Source organism: Eptatretus burgeri, chromosome 3 (genome assembly GCF_056783735.1).
Source record: "Eptatretus burgeri isolate ZD-2024b chromosome 3, Ebu_testis_v1, whole genome shotgun sequence".
Taxonomy (NCBI): Eukaryota; Metazoa; Chordata; class Myxini; order Myxiniformes; family Myxinidae; genus Eptatretus; species Eptatretus burgeri.
Window position 1 is genome coordinate 38,711,604 of NC_140963.1, and position 15,513 is coordinate 38,727,116.

The following is a 15,513-nucleotide window of genomic DNA, read 5'->3' on the forward strand; positions in this document are numbered from 1 at the left end:
GCTCAGGCAAAAATGCTACAGTTAGAACTATAGTATATGAGCGTTTTGCACTCGTATAGTACAGTCGTCTGCAGTGAATTACCACAGGAAAGGAATGTTATTTTTGCCTGGGCGATAAGTGACGTCACTTCTTCCAAGCTCAGTAGCTGTCTTTGTCTCATCTAACACAGTCGTGTGTGTGTGTGTGTGTGTGTGTGTGTGTGTGTGTGTGTGTGTGTGTGTGTGTGTGTGTGTGTGTGTGTGTCATTGATCATTATCTCCATAATTGTGGCATCAGAAGGTGGAACAGAGTCCTCATAGGACTTTTGAAGTATCCATGTTCTTTTTGGTGAAAGATCGTGATTCATGAACCAAGTTGTGAGGTTTTCTTGTTCGCAGAGTTTTGTTCCAAGGGCTCTTTTCAGGATCGTCACTGAACCATGGGTAGCTTCGAACTGTAGTTCGTTTGTGGTAATGTTCCCAAGGATGGTTTGTCGGATCTCTGTGAGGTTCTTCTTTATCATTCCGTTGCTCCATTTATCACTGGTACAATTTCTGTGCTCTTTAGCTTTCAGGATCTTTTCACTTCATTCTTGAGGACTTGATATTTGGTCATTTTCTTGATTTCTGCATTGTTTAGAACAAAAATCACTGGGTACTGAAACCACAGTTCGCAATGCCTTATTTTCCTTTTTGTATCTGAGTACTCGTACTATGTCCAGTCGCAGTGCTTTGTTTGCTATGTTCATGCTGGATGGGATCATCAGGTTGCCCTGTGAGCATTATGTCCTTTGTGTTTCCATGAGTTTTGTACAACTGGGATATTGAAATTTCTGCAGATGTGCCAGCGGATTACTCCACATACCTTGTTGTGCCTTTGTGTGTAAAGCTGTTCTGACATGAGTTTTTTTTTTTTTTTTTTTGCATCCCGATACGTGGTGGCTCGTGCTTTCTGTTTCTAGATGTGCATTTTAGCTCCAAGTAGTCCGTGGCTATCCTGTTTTTTTTTTTTTTTTTTTTTCGTGTGAATTAAAATTTTGTGAACTGCCATTTCTCTTTTTTTTTTCTTCTTTGTTGTTTGGTTTGTTTCTTTATTTTCACCTAAGTGGATATTCTTATTAACATGTTTTCTTCCAGCATGTTATTGGTTTGTCTGTAATTTGTGAAACTAGTGCGTGGCCGTACGTGCAAAAAAAAAAAAAAAAAATTGTGACGTCATTTGCGATGTCATAGCACCATGTCCTGTCATTGGTTTGGTAAATAAATGGCCATAACTTGGGAACCACTTGTCCGATTAATATCAAACTTTGAAAAGGCACATACTCAGGTCCCCGCAATATACCTGGCAAGTTTCACTGAGATCGGACCAGTGGTTGTCGGGAAACAGCGGTCGCAGACACACAGAAACACTCACAGAGATTGCTGGAATTATAGATAGATATATAATTGTCACCATGCCTGGTATGATACTAATATTCTTTTTATGATATAATTTATGACTGTAACGATTGTCTTGTGCTTCAAAAAAGAAAAAAAAATCCATCAAAACACGACATGAGCGTATAGCACATCACAGCTTTATATTTTCACAGTGACTGAATCTGATGGTCAAAGCAAAAATTAATTTTTTTTGAATGTCGTCGTATATACTCACATTGCTTGTTTCTTGTTTTATTCACAGACACCTTTCAATGCGATGTTCCATTATTAAGGAAAGAGCTACCTGCATGTTATATACACAAAAATGGCAGCATTTTCAAAACGCGCGCGCACGCACGCACGCACGCACGCACGCACGCACGCACGCACACACACACACACACACACACACACACACACACACACACACACACACACACACACACATACACACATACACACATACACACATACACACATACACACATACACACATACACACATACACACATACACACATACACACATACACACATACTATCTGAAGCCATTACAGTGTGTGTATCACAGACAAAACTGTAGGCTGTGCATATGTTGAAGCATCGAGTCACCCACTGTCATGTTTGTTTTGTTTGGACAGATAGAAAGCAGGGAAATAGTGGCTCAAAATCGCACCAATGTTTCCTTTTGGCGTTGAGGCCTGAAAAACGAGGCATTTTAATCGCTTATTTATTTACGTGTTTATTAATGAATTGCTTGCTTATTTAATTATGCAGCATTTTGCAAGAAAAAATAACTGTGATCCGATGAAAAAAATATCAAAAATGGAAAAAAACAAAACAAAAAAGAACTCCAGATGTAACCTTCAGTTGTCAGTCACAGTGACTGTTTTGTGGATTACGAAGGAAAGATTTACTCAGGTGGGGTGGGGGGAAGGAGGAGAGGAAGGGGGAAGGAAATGAAAATTTTGCCCACTCAGCCTGTGCCACGTTCTGATCTCCATACTCAAGTACAGCTTGACTTGTCAAATTCAGGTAAGGTTCATTTTGCGGTTTTTTTTTATTTATGAAGGGATGTGCCGTTGCATGTGCACCAGATATGTAGTTTAATGAACCCTTGATGGTGGTATTTTTGACCAGATCGCAATCGACCTTTGAGACCATAAAATGCATCGTAAGCGCTACACCCTCTCAGCGAGGTTGCAGTCAAGAGTTTGAAGTTTTTTTTTCCAAGTACTGGCACGCTGCATCTACCCTTGTGCAAATGCATTTTATCTTCTAATTATAAGCCATAGATGGGTTACCTGTATTGAAATAACCTCCAGAGGATTGTGAATTTCAAGATTAAGTGGTCAGCACATTTTCACAGCATCACGCTGTAGCGATGATGGAGATTCCTTTCCAGTGAATTCCCATCATGATTGTTCTGCGATGTTAAATAGTGGGCATACTATTTTTCCAATCGATCTCTTCCTCATCGACTGCTTCCTTCCTCGATTGTGGCAATCTACGTCAAGGACGTATTATTAATGCCCAATGTCACTCTGTGCAATGTGAAGCTCCCTGAAACAAATTATTTCAGACCGCATGTTTAACCTTGCTGTGCTGTCATCTTTGCCCTGCTCCTTCCTTTTTAACCACAAAAAGTCCTGGATTGTACTTTTCATATTTGCACAATATACTCTGGACATTGAAAAAAAAAAATACACGAATGAATGGCTTGCAACTTTCGAAGGTGACATATGTGAATGAGTCTTTGTGTTTCATCTATATGTTGATTGCTTTTGGACATTTGCATTCTTGGGAGCCTCATTAGTATGCATTTCTGTCTGTGCTGTTGCTGATGATTCGCCAACAAGCGAGGAAACCGGTCTAGCAGCTGACGGTGTATGTCGTATTGGGATTCTCATGTGTGTACTATTTGTCAACGTCTTTATAGCTGTGGAGGAACTCTGGGAAGGGTTTGAAATGGCAAAAGGGTTTATCTTGGTAGCCTGTCTTGGTTGCTTCATGCAGCTTTTTTGACTGGAAGAGCATGGGAGGAGTGTACACACATATATATATATATATATATATATATATATATATATATATATATATATATATATATATATATATATATCACAAACACAGTATACCTGTACCATACTCTATTTACAGTGTGTTGGTGCCACCAAAGCAGTTTCTTGGTTAAGGTTACAAATCCAGGATGGGTCAACATTCCGACACAGGAATTTGTAATTTAGCCAGGGTGACAGCAATAACTCACCTACTCTTCCTTGGGATGTAACATCCACCATGCACCAAAGCCGGCAGACGGGATGCCCAGTTTCAACGTCCATCTGAGAGACGGTACACGCACTGATTGGCCCTTCTTGTGAAACACCATGGTGACGGTTTGTATCGGGGCCGAGATTCAAATCGAGGCGAGACAGCTCAGATGTGTGTGCCTACCTCTATGCCATCTTGCCAGCACACAAGACAAACCTGTAGCCTTATATTTGGAGCACAGCTCTCACATTTTTTCCTGCAACACATTGAAAGGTCACCGGTTTGTTCATCATGAAATACTTAGTTTAGACAATTACAATTTTAAATTGGACACGTGTGTGCATTAAAATGAACATCTGACTTTTTTTGGTCTGTGAAAGACACAGTTGTGTACTTCGACCATACCTCAAAAATGAATTCCATGGTAAATTTCAGAAGGGTGACATGGTGCTAATTAACAATGAAAAGACTCGGCCATTGTTTTCACCAGTGACCATAAACCTGTAATGAACTGGAGACCATAGTTTTTAGGCCCTAACGCTTCATTAATGACCACTGCCTAGAATTGTGGTCACAAGTCACAGGTAATGTTCATATAAAGGGACCAATATTTGGTTCACGAAAAAATATTTTCACAAAACAAATAAGTGACCACTATATTCGTTATTGTTGTGTGTCTGTCTGTCTGTCTGTCTGTCTGTCTGTCTGTCTGTCCCGAGCATAGCTCTGTGGGTTTTGATCCGATCCTGATAAAATTTTGGTGGGAGGTTTGTATCATGATCTAGTTGTGTTTTCCTGAGAATGGGCATGGTGCGCCCATTCTGGGCGGAGCCACGCCCAAAAAGCATGTGTTTTTATGGGGTAGCTTATTTAAATTTGCATGTTCTCCTAGGGGGTTTGTCGAATCTGACAGGGGTTTCGGTATTTGGTTAGCCCAATGGCACCTGCATAGCCCCACGGAGCTCGATTTTTTTTTCTTTCATTTTCGTCCCAAGGTAAAGGTCACAAGGTCACGAACTTAGAAAATTGCGAATTTTGACATAAAAATCATACGACCACCCAAACTTTGAGAGCAAGGATGACAATGTTTTTTATGCATAATCTTGAAGTCATTCCCCACCTAAGGTCTTGAAACCATTTTGCTCTATCTCGAACACCTCACCCGTGGCACCCCCTTCAAGTTTGTTTTTACGCTGATTTCATCAAAGTATGGTTAATTAATCCGAGGAGTGCGAAATGCCATATAGCCTATATGACGTTATATTATTCCTGGAATGTTCCAGAGGAAGTTTTGCACCAAAGGTCATAATCCGTGACCTTTGACCTTTAAAGTTCATAAAGGTCAAATTTTCAAAGTTGTGGGAATCGAAGCAGGTTTTTGACCTTCTTCGACGAACTAACTCCAATAAGCAATAGCACGTATCCTGTTTCCTTATTTTAATGTCCACAACATTGTTTTGTGACCTTTAAAGGTTATGCAAAGGTCAAATTTTGAAAGTTGTTGAATGAAACCGGGTTTTCGACATTTTGCAGCTAATAACCTGTCACTCGTACCACATCATGTTGATCATTTTTATAACTTGGTCAAACATTATCACATCGTCTCATCCTTGACTTCTGAAACAATCTACATCGTCAAATACCGCTCGTGAACCATCGTCGTCTTCAGACTTGTCTATTGTGCAGCCAGGGCCGGATTAAGACCTTTAGAGGCCCTAAGCACTGAAAAGATTATGGTACCCCCATATATATGTCCAAAATCAAATAGGTCCAAAATAAAAATGCAAAATAAAAACTACGAAACCGTAAAATGAAATTTTATTTTTCGAAATGAAACAAAACTTACAGTAAGGTTTATTTACAGTAAACGCTACAGCCTCAGTATTACATTGAATACAAAAATGTGAAAAAAATCTTGTATATGTATTTTTTTTCATTTATTGTGGGGCCCCCTTTTTGTGGGCCCTGGTGCAGCTGCAACATTTGCACCATGGTCCATTGTAAATCCGGCACTGGAAAAAAAAACTCTGTGGGGCCCCTCTTCCCTCGACGCTCCAAGCACGTGCTTATTCTGCTTAATGGTTAATCCAGGGCTGTGTGCAGTTAACAAGGTTTAGGAATTGCTGACTGGAAAGAAGAAATTAATATGCATCTGTGGTGTAGTTGCATTTTGTGAAAGATGCAGAACTGCGATCTGCTCAATGCATTCTGAGCTGCCACACTGCTCCCCACAGTCTCGCTCAGGTTGTAGGCTTTTTGTTTTTCCATACATAATTGAGGCTCGTGGAAGAGCTAGGAATCCAGAATACAAAATGCAGATCACTGCTCACCTCCTTTCATTTCTTCCTCTCCTCCCCCCCGCCCCCCCCACCTGTGGAACCAACTTCCACATTCTCTTCAATATCAATCTTCTCTAGACATGTTAAAGATAGCTGTTCACTTCCATCTCGGATCACCTGCCCCCCAATCCAAAACCATGACATTTTCTACCCATGTTAACCCTCCCCCCTCCCCTCCAATCCCATCTCTTTCCAACTTTCCTGTTTTTCTTCCTGAGAGTTTGCTTCTGTATCTATTTTGTCCTCCCCTTGTCCTCATTCAGTGGAAGGCTGTTGGCTTTAGAAGCGTTCATGGCAGTACCAGCCTGCCCCACCCCCCCCCCCCCCCACAACCTCCTCTGCCCTCCTCACTCTAACTACAAACACAGTTGTATGTATATGTGAGGATGTCTGACAATATACCACAAATGTAAATTATCAGCGTGACACCTGCATTTGGGAAAATGGAACATTCAACTTTAATATAAAGGAAATTTCAAGACTATAAAGCGTTTTTGTTTATTTTTTTTTACAATTCATGTGAACTATTTGCCATGAAAAAGCCTGTTGGTTATTTCTACTTTTTCGCTCAACTCATACATGCGATAACATATTAATTATTTTCATTCATTGCAGTCATTCTTCGCAAGTGGCGATGCTTTTGTGGTGGAATGGGTTAATGCCTTGTTGCATTGCTCTCTTACTTCTGGCGTTGGCTAAATGGTTTAAGGTGGCTGGCTTGAGATCTTAGGGTCTTGAGTTCAAGCTCCTGTTGTGCCGTTGCAATAACACCAGGTGGGTTGACTCAGCCTGTCATCCTTCTGAGGTCGGCAAAATGAGTACCAGCTTACTGGTAACAGGGGCACTGCATCAGCGGCAAAGACACGCATCCAGGAAATGATGCAAGCTGCGTACAAAACAACAACATTGCGTTTACTCTTGTGGGTTTGATTCTCGCAGTTACTCGGTGGAAAATTTCCACACTGCGACAATGTGGTGATCTGTCTGGAGCTAACTGTTTCCTTAAACCGACACGACTTGTAAGCACACCATCTTCTGTAGGGCTGATGCGACAACCACCATCACTATTCATTACGAGCTGTTAACGTGAAACTTAAAATATTTATATTTTTATGCCTACAGTACGTAGCCGAAGGCCAAAGGCATTAAGTTTGCAGGTTGTATGTCTGTGCATCCATTGTTGTTGTTTTTTTTGTTACCACAATAACATGAGAACCACAAAAGGGATTTCGACCAAACTTGGCACACGCATGGACTATCACACAAATATGAACTGATTAAATTTTGGGTTCATCGGGTCAATGGTCAAAGATGAATGTGGCCTTTGTAAATCATTTTGCAGACCATGACTCAAGTTAGAAGCACCTGTTGTCATCTCACTCTTGTGTCCTTCACCTTCGGTGGTGGAGGTTACGTTTTTTTTCACTCCTTTCTGTTGGGTGGTCGCCAGACTATTGTTATTCTCAGGTTTTCCGTCTGTCTGTATGTATGTAATGGACAGCTCTGGAGGCCAAAGTCAACCGATTTTGATGAAACTTGACTGGTAGGTTCATACCAGGATCTAGTTGTATGCTTTTGAGCACCGTTGCTATGGACGCCACCGTTGCCGAGCAACGGGACTTTTAAATTTTTGAAAAATACCCCCCGCCCCCCCCCCCCGAAAAAAATCGAAAATAAAAAATTGGCTTCGGCGCTTTTATGCGCACTATAATCAACCTCTTTGTCAAAAAACTTCAGCCCGATCCGTCAAAATCTGTATGACTAGTATGCAACTGTATCGTGACCACCCATGTCGCCCACCGGCTTGTTGGGATTCGCTAGATATCCGTTATTGTCGGGTTTTCCGTCTGTCTGTCTGTTTGTCTGTTTCTGTACAGGATATCTCAAAGTTGTGGACGAATCCGGATGAAATTTTGTGAGCAGGTTGGGTGTGTGACAAGAACGAACTGATTAGATTTTGGTGAAGATCCGGATCTGGATCTGACTATGAGAATTTTTTGAGCGATTCTTCACCATTGAGAGATCGGGCCAAAAACGATATATAGCATGATATCTCAAAAAAGTTGTGGACGGATTCGGATGAAGCTTGGTGGAAACATTGGAAGGAAGGATTGATTCGATTTTGGTGAAGATCTGGATCTGGATACGAAAATTATTTAATTTTTAAAGTGATTCTTCACCATTGAGAGACAGGGCCAAAACGATATTGTATGATATTTCAAAAATGTATTTGCTTGATATGTTCTCTTGGATCAGGCTTTACAGGGCGGAGGTATGCGCTCTACCGAGTTTTCTTCTAGTTTTTAGGTCTCTAACGAGATGACCTAATAAAACCAGTCTCGATGTCCGTACGTATGTACGTCCCCATTTTTTTCTTCCGATTTTCTTGATATTTGGTATGTGGTTAGATGTCGATGAGGGATGCACGACAGAATGACCTTTGACCCGATTGAGGGTCAAGGTCAACGTCAAGGGGATTCTCATGGATTCTCAATGGCTCCTCCGCCGTTTATGATCCAATCTTCGAAATTCCTTCGGATTCTGATAATGTGGAACAATATGTAAATTTTGTCGGGCCGGTTTTTTGAAATTCGTCCTGGTTATGGAGTCACGTGTCTTCAAATTTGGAAAAATTGTCGATGTGATACGGTCAAAAAAAATTCGCCCTATCTTGATGAAACTTGGTATGTAGGTAGGGAGTCGATGAGTGATGCACAACGGTCTGAATTTAGACAGGATTGAAGGTCAATGTCAAGGTCAAGGTCACTTCAAAGTTGAAAAATCAGCTAATTTAAACATTATCTCTTATCAACATAAAAATTAAACAAGACGACATCGAATCATTCTAAGCCGATCAGATATCCACATCTATAGAGCTTCAGAGGTGACAGTCACCCCCAACTGGGGGTAATTTTCTAATGTGACTCTTAATTGAGATCAAACATAACATTGGGTTGACATCTAATGCAGGCAAATGCATATCCACCAACGCATTCGTGTCAAATTACATTTTCCACCTGAATGTTTTCTTCTTTTTACTGCAACTTAATGAAATATAATGTCCAACAAAGTGGCGCAGTCCAATTGCTGAACAAGTTGAACAAAAGGATTATCAACATTTGCCCGAATTGATGTTACTTCTCCCTCCTTTTACCTTGACTTCCTCCCTTTCCCCAACATATTTCATAATTCATTTCCCCTTTCATTTACTTCTGGTCCTTCCAAACACACTTACCTATCCTCCGTTCTATGCATTGTACAGAATTTGGTGTTTGAGGCTTTGTGATGCAATTTGAATGCTTTGGCACCAGCAGTGTTTTCTCAAAACCAGCATCTTTGATGTTGAGCAACAAAAATTCCAGTTGAGCTGTTGTCACATATGTTGTTGTCGGGGTAGTTTTTTCAGTCCAAGGCTGAAGCAATACATGGGCTGAACACCGTTTTTGAAAATAGTGGGTTTTTTTATTTTATTTTATTTTTGCATAGGTTGTACTGTATTGTAGTTTGATCGATGTCATTCTCCCTCCATTTGACTTTATTTCTTCCTCCTTTGTCTTCCAGGTCCCCTGCTGACCCATAACCTCGTAATTGGTGGTTATCATTGATTATTGTGTCGGTGTCAGTTAGTTGCTGTGTCAGTTTGTTTCTATTTTTGTAAGCCTTTAATAAAGTGTTGGTTTACAATTGAGGTGTTGTTACTTGTTAGCTTCTGTGATGCAATCAGGCTCCAAATTCATCCATTTTGAAGATTGAGATAATCGTTTCCGCTCCACCTGATCAGGTCTTTGAGCTTTCTGCTTTTGGGATATTGCAAATAATCCCCCATCCCCCGGAGGTGCATGGTAACACTATTCAAGCTTGCAATCTTAAGACTTGACTCTTTGAAGAAACCATTTCCTCCTTTGTGATGGATTATGAGATTAGCTCAGAAGTAGCACATCTGCCTCTGAGTTGTCTGGTCTGGGTTTCACTTCCGATGGAGGAGGATCATACTTCAATCAATCATCGAGCTGCTTTGATGGCAAAGTTTTCCATCAGAACATGCCATCCTTTTGAGCGGGATGCTGGCCATGTTGTCTGCTGCCGCTTGCTTGCCAATGTCTGGTCACCCCCATTGCGTGTTAGTAAGATCAAATTCAAAATTCCTGCCCTAAATCATGCTGGGAATGCTATGGGTAAGCCACTCGGTGTCTTTCTTCTTTTTAAAATGGTTCCGGCTGCAAATGAACTTCGACAGAGTGCGGTTGAAATACACTCGTGGTTTAACCATCAGAGTGAAGTTTGAGCGGAGAAGAAATCAGAAACAATCAAATTCATGTTTTTTCATCTCGGATCACGAGATTTGCAAGAATTTGTTCACTAAATGATGATTTTGTGTTCCGTGCTATCAAAGAGAAAATTATCATGTCCGAGAGGGGTTATTTGGATAATAGTTTGATTAGGTCATGTGTGTTTTTAAGACATCATTGTAATCTTTCGTTGAAGTTTGGTTAGTTATCGTGTAAACAAATTCCCGTTACAATGAATTTTGTGTAATTAAAAAAATTAATAATAAACATATCTATATAATCATGGAGTTTGGTAGTACTCCATATGTAGGGGTTGGGACAGGAAAAAATGGCTGCCCAATCAAATATACAAACATGTATATATTCCCACAAAACAGAAGTACCCGATAAGCAGAACAGGAAGTTCATTATAAGTATCAGGTCTGTGTATTGATTTGGGTTTTGGATGCACTCATTCTTCTCATCTTTTCCTTCATTGGTCTTCATGAATTCCTTCACTCATTTTGGTGTACATTGCATGGTTTAAAGTTCAACACCTGGATTAAAGAAACAATAAGGTATATCTGGATCAACGAATAAACATGTTAAAGGTGTAAGTTGTGGATAATTGTGTACGAAATTTATCTCATACTCTTACTTTCTCTCTCTCTCTCTCTTTTTGTTTTTAAAAAGTTTTATGTGTGTCTATGGAGATGTGAACTCTTGTAAATGTTTTTTGTGAGGCTCACTTGGGTGCATGTGGATGGGTTTGAGGGTAGAGTATCAGCAGCTGATACCTGAATCCCATCCAGGTTCCTCTTGATAACTCCATCTTTGCCTATCTGGGTTCCTCATGATGGCTCCAATGCTGAATTTGGTTTCTTATTTGATTAACAATAAAAGTCTGTAATTCCTTATACATATACATTGTCAATTTTCCAAGATGCAATTTTTGTTTTTGTGTATGTCATTGTTTTATGCTTTGTTTCCCATTACCTGTCCCCTCCCCATGAAGGCGTCACCTGACAAAGCTGTCGCTGATTTTCAGTCACATGTTAAGTGAGCTGAAGGCCATCTTCCCTGGAGGACTCTATCAGGGTGATGCGTTCCGCATCACTAAAGCAGATGCTGCAGATTTTTGGAAACGTGCTTTCGGAGACAGGTTGGTTACTGCTGCAGTACACGAGCGCATGCGATAGCGTGTAAGCTTCACGATCGCTCAGCATGATGCCCCGGTGAGGGCATTTGAGTCGTCTGATTTTGTTAATTCCAGGTTAGCTTATGGCAGTTGGGGTACACTTCAAACAATAGGGAGATGATTGTTCGAAAATGTATTATTGAATTGACAAGGTAAAACCATTACGCATTCATATATGACGTACACATCATTGACACACGGTAATTTTTCAAAGTATTCCCTCGTGGGGCTCCTCCCCCCCCCCCCCCCGAATGACGAGAACGGTTATTTTACTTCCAACTTCAAGTTGTATTCAAAATGATTTTGTTTTAAAGTGCTCAAGATAAGTGTTGGTAATCGGCACAGGTCGGAATCCACCGTCTTAGCCGTACCGGCATGATCATACCGGTATCGCTTTCATAACGGTATCGCTATCGCAGATCACTGACTTGGCACAGGATTTCTAAAGCAAACCCAATTCATTTAAAATAATAACCAATTGGCAATTGCTTTAAAACCAGCCACGAGGGCAAAGAAAAACGCGATTGCTTGTATGGGTGACATACTGTACTTGCTTCCTGTTATGTCTTGATGTCATACGTTTCACTGCTCCTGTTCCACGTTTAGCCGAGATGCTGAGTGCATCAAAGCTTTTAAAATCATACATGGTACTTATGGATTGTAAACACCTTTCTTCGATTTGTTCGTGATATTCTGGTTGTTGTTTTTTTCATATCAATTTTTTTTTGTATACCGGAGGGACCCACCCACATCTCTCACCTGTGAATAGAGGGAATAGCCAATCAGTTCTCGCCCCATCAACGAAACCCAGAGATTGATCATCCTCGTTGATAACACCTGGATTGACATCACTTTATCAATTTACTAATTACTCCTAAAAAAAAAATATATTCAAAATTCCAATTCCAGTATATCGACATGAAAAATTATATTGATATAAAAGGTATATTGATATATCGCCGGACCCGACATTCCGGAGATTCTGAAGCCATGTGACAAAAGGTTTTGTGGTCTGATGAAACCAAGATGGAACTTTTTGGCCGAAATGCAAAACAATACGTTTTGCGCAAACCCAACACAGTACATCACCCAAAGAACATTGTCCCGACCGTGAAGCATGGTTGTGGCAGTTTCATGTTATTGGGATTTTTCTCATCGGTAGGTACTGGGGCACTTGTCAGAATAGAAGGGAAAATGTATGGAGCAAAATACAGAAGAATCCAAGACGAAAACCTGCTGTCCTCTGCAAGAAAGCTGAAATTGGGCCGGAAGTTCACCTTTCAGCATGATCAAAATATAGACCAATTACTGCACCGTGGTCCTAAGAAGAAAGCCAGACATAACAAGACACACACACACACACACACACACACACACACACACACACACACACACACACACACACACACACACACACACACACACACACACACACACACACACACACACACGGTATAAATGGCAGGTGTGCTCTATTCCAAAAGTGCGCAAACAGAACACACGTAAAAGGCGAGCTTACTGTATATGTGTGTGTGTGTGTGTATATATATAATGTATGTATAAAATAAAGAAAGACCCACACGCATCTCTCACCTGTGAAAGGAGGGAATAGCCAATCCATTCTCACCCCATCAACGAAACCCAGAGATTGATCATCCTGATTGATAACACCTGGATTGACATCACTCTATCAATTAACTAATTACTCCTAAATGCTCCCTTGATGCATTCTGTGAAAGTGCTCGAAGTGATTAGCACGTGTAGTGTGTTTATGGATGTTTGAGCTGATGACGTAATGCTTGATATGTCGGATGTAAATCGATATGTCTATTAATTGAATTGCCATTCGAATATCAGGCCTCTTTCAGCTGTCTGGACGTTCTGTTGTTCGCTTGCTCGATCATGTCAGCCTCAGTGAACCTGAAGTGATTGTCTTGTCTGATGCTGTGCATTGCGACCTGGGAGAGTGGATCCTTTTGACGTACGGTGAACTGGTGTTCGTGTACCATTGTCTTTAGTCTCTTCGACATCTCTCCAATGTAGTGGGCTGCGCAGTTGCTGCAATTTCGTTGAGAAATGACAGGTGATTTGTCCTCCCGATTCAGTCGATCTTTTGGTTGCATGATCCTGCGTTTAATGGTAGCCTCAGGTCTATGTGCGATGCCGACTTAAAACGGGACTAACAGGCTCGGGGTAGCTTCTGATACAACGTATGGAAGGACACACAAGAACTTTGTTTTGGGTTGTGTCGAGTCATTGCTTACCCTCTTCCGCATACACTTGTTCACAAAACGTGTATATATATATATACATATATATATATATATATATATATATATATATATATATATATATATATATATATATATATATATATATATATATATATATATTATATGTCATGCGCCGCATTACGACGTTTCGGTCAACGACGGACCGCATATACGACGGTGGTCCCATAAGATTATAATGGAGCTGAAAAATTCCTATCGCCTGGTGATGTAGCGCTGCTAGTCATATAAAAGTACAGTATAGCACATACAATTATTCACAGTACATGATACTTGATAATGATAATAAACAACTATGTTACTGGTTTATGTATTTACTATACTGTACTTTTTATCGTTATTTTAGAGTGTACCCTTTCTACTTAAAAATAAATTTTTTTAAAGAGATTTAATCTCGTGTTGTTTTGTTCATCACGGCTGCTAAGCATTCATCAAAAAGTTTTAAAAGTTTATAAAGTAAAGAAGTTACAGTCAGCTCAGGTTAATTTATTATTGAAGAAAAAAAATGTTTTTAAAATAAATTTAGTGCAGCCTAAGTGTAGTGTTTATAAAATCTACAGTTGTGTCCAGTAATGTCCTTGCCTTCACATTCACTCACCACTCACTCACTGACTCACCCAGAGCAACTTGCAGTCCTGCAAGCTCCATTCATGGTAAGTGCCCTAAACAGGTGTACCATTTAAAGAAATCTTTTATACCGTATTTTTATTAGACCTTTTCTATGTTTAGATACACAAATACTCACCATTGTGTTACAATTGCCTACAGTGTTCAATACAGTAACATGCTGTACAGGTTTGTAGGCTAGGAGCAATAGCCTATACCATATAGCCTAGGTGTGTCGTAGGCTACACCATCTCGGTTTGTGTAAGTACACTCTATGATGTTCGCACAATGACGACATCGCTTACGATGCATTTCTCAGAACGTATCCCTGTCGTTAAGTGGCGCATGACTGTGTATATGTATATATGTGTGTGTATATGTGTATATATATATATATATATATATATATATATATATATATATGTATATATATATATATGTATATATATATATGTGTGTATATATGTATATATATATATATATGTATATATATATATGTATATATATATATATATATATATATATATATATATATATATATATATATAGAAAAAAATAACCCTCCACTTCCCTCTCTCCTCGCCCATTCTCTCCACTCTCCACAACCCCCACCTTACTGATATCCCTCCTCACACAAATTTTCTCATGTCTGCCTTGGTCTACCTCTTTTCCTCCTACCTTTCTCCCTCAACCTATCCGCTCTTTGCCATTTTCTCTTCCCTCGTCCACGCCACATGTCCAGCTCATCTCAGCCGGCATTTCACCAATCTCCCCATCAAGCTCATCTGCACACCAATCTCCTCCCTCAGTTCATCCATCCTTCTATCCACTGTCTTCACTCCCACAATCCTCCTGACTCAGTTGTTCTCACAGACCTGCATCCTCTGTTGTTGCTCTGTCAGTGTCACTATCTCCAGATCGTAAAAGTAGGCCAGCATTGCAAAAGAAACAAGGGCGTCGAATGCTATTGAAAAATGTGGGGTGGTGGCGGGGCTTGCGAGCGCTGAGCACGAAGCCAATACAGCCTGGGGTCCGGGACTCTTAATTGGATTCTGAGTACTTTATGGCCCGTTGTGCTTCCTTTTCTGGAGAAATTATTTTCAGGGGATTGGGAGAGGTCGGGGGGGGGGGGAGGTCAACTTA

At 40.3% G+C, this 15,513-nt stretch overlaps 1 protein-coding gene across 2 annotated transcripts in view; it reads left to right on the top strand.

Moving 5' to 3' along the window:
• LOC147029726 (E3 ubiquitin-protein ligase CBL-B-B-like) overlaps window positions 1-15,513 on the top strand; it is a 110,617-nt gene that overhangs the window by 25,052 nt on the left and 70,052 nt on the right. The window contains exons 1-2 of one of the 2 annotated variants that reach the window (XM_085872997.1): window positions 2,382-2,432; window positions 11,291-11,437. In XM_085872997.1, coding sequence (XP_085729123.1) covers window positions 11,328-11,437 — 110 coding nt within the window. In that variant the 5' untranslated portion in view covers window positions 2,382-2,432; window positions 11,291-11,327. Of the gene's footprint in view, window positions 1-2,381; window positions 2,433-11,290; window positions 11,438-15,513 lie in introns of those variants that run through there. The other variant, XM_085872996.1, reaches the window with a different exon arrangement.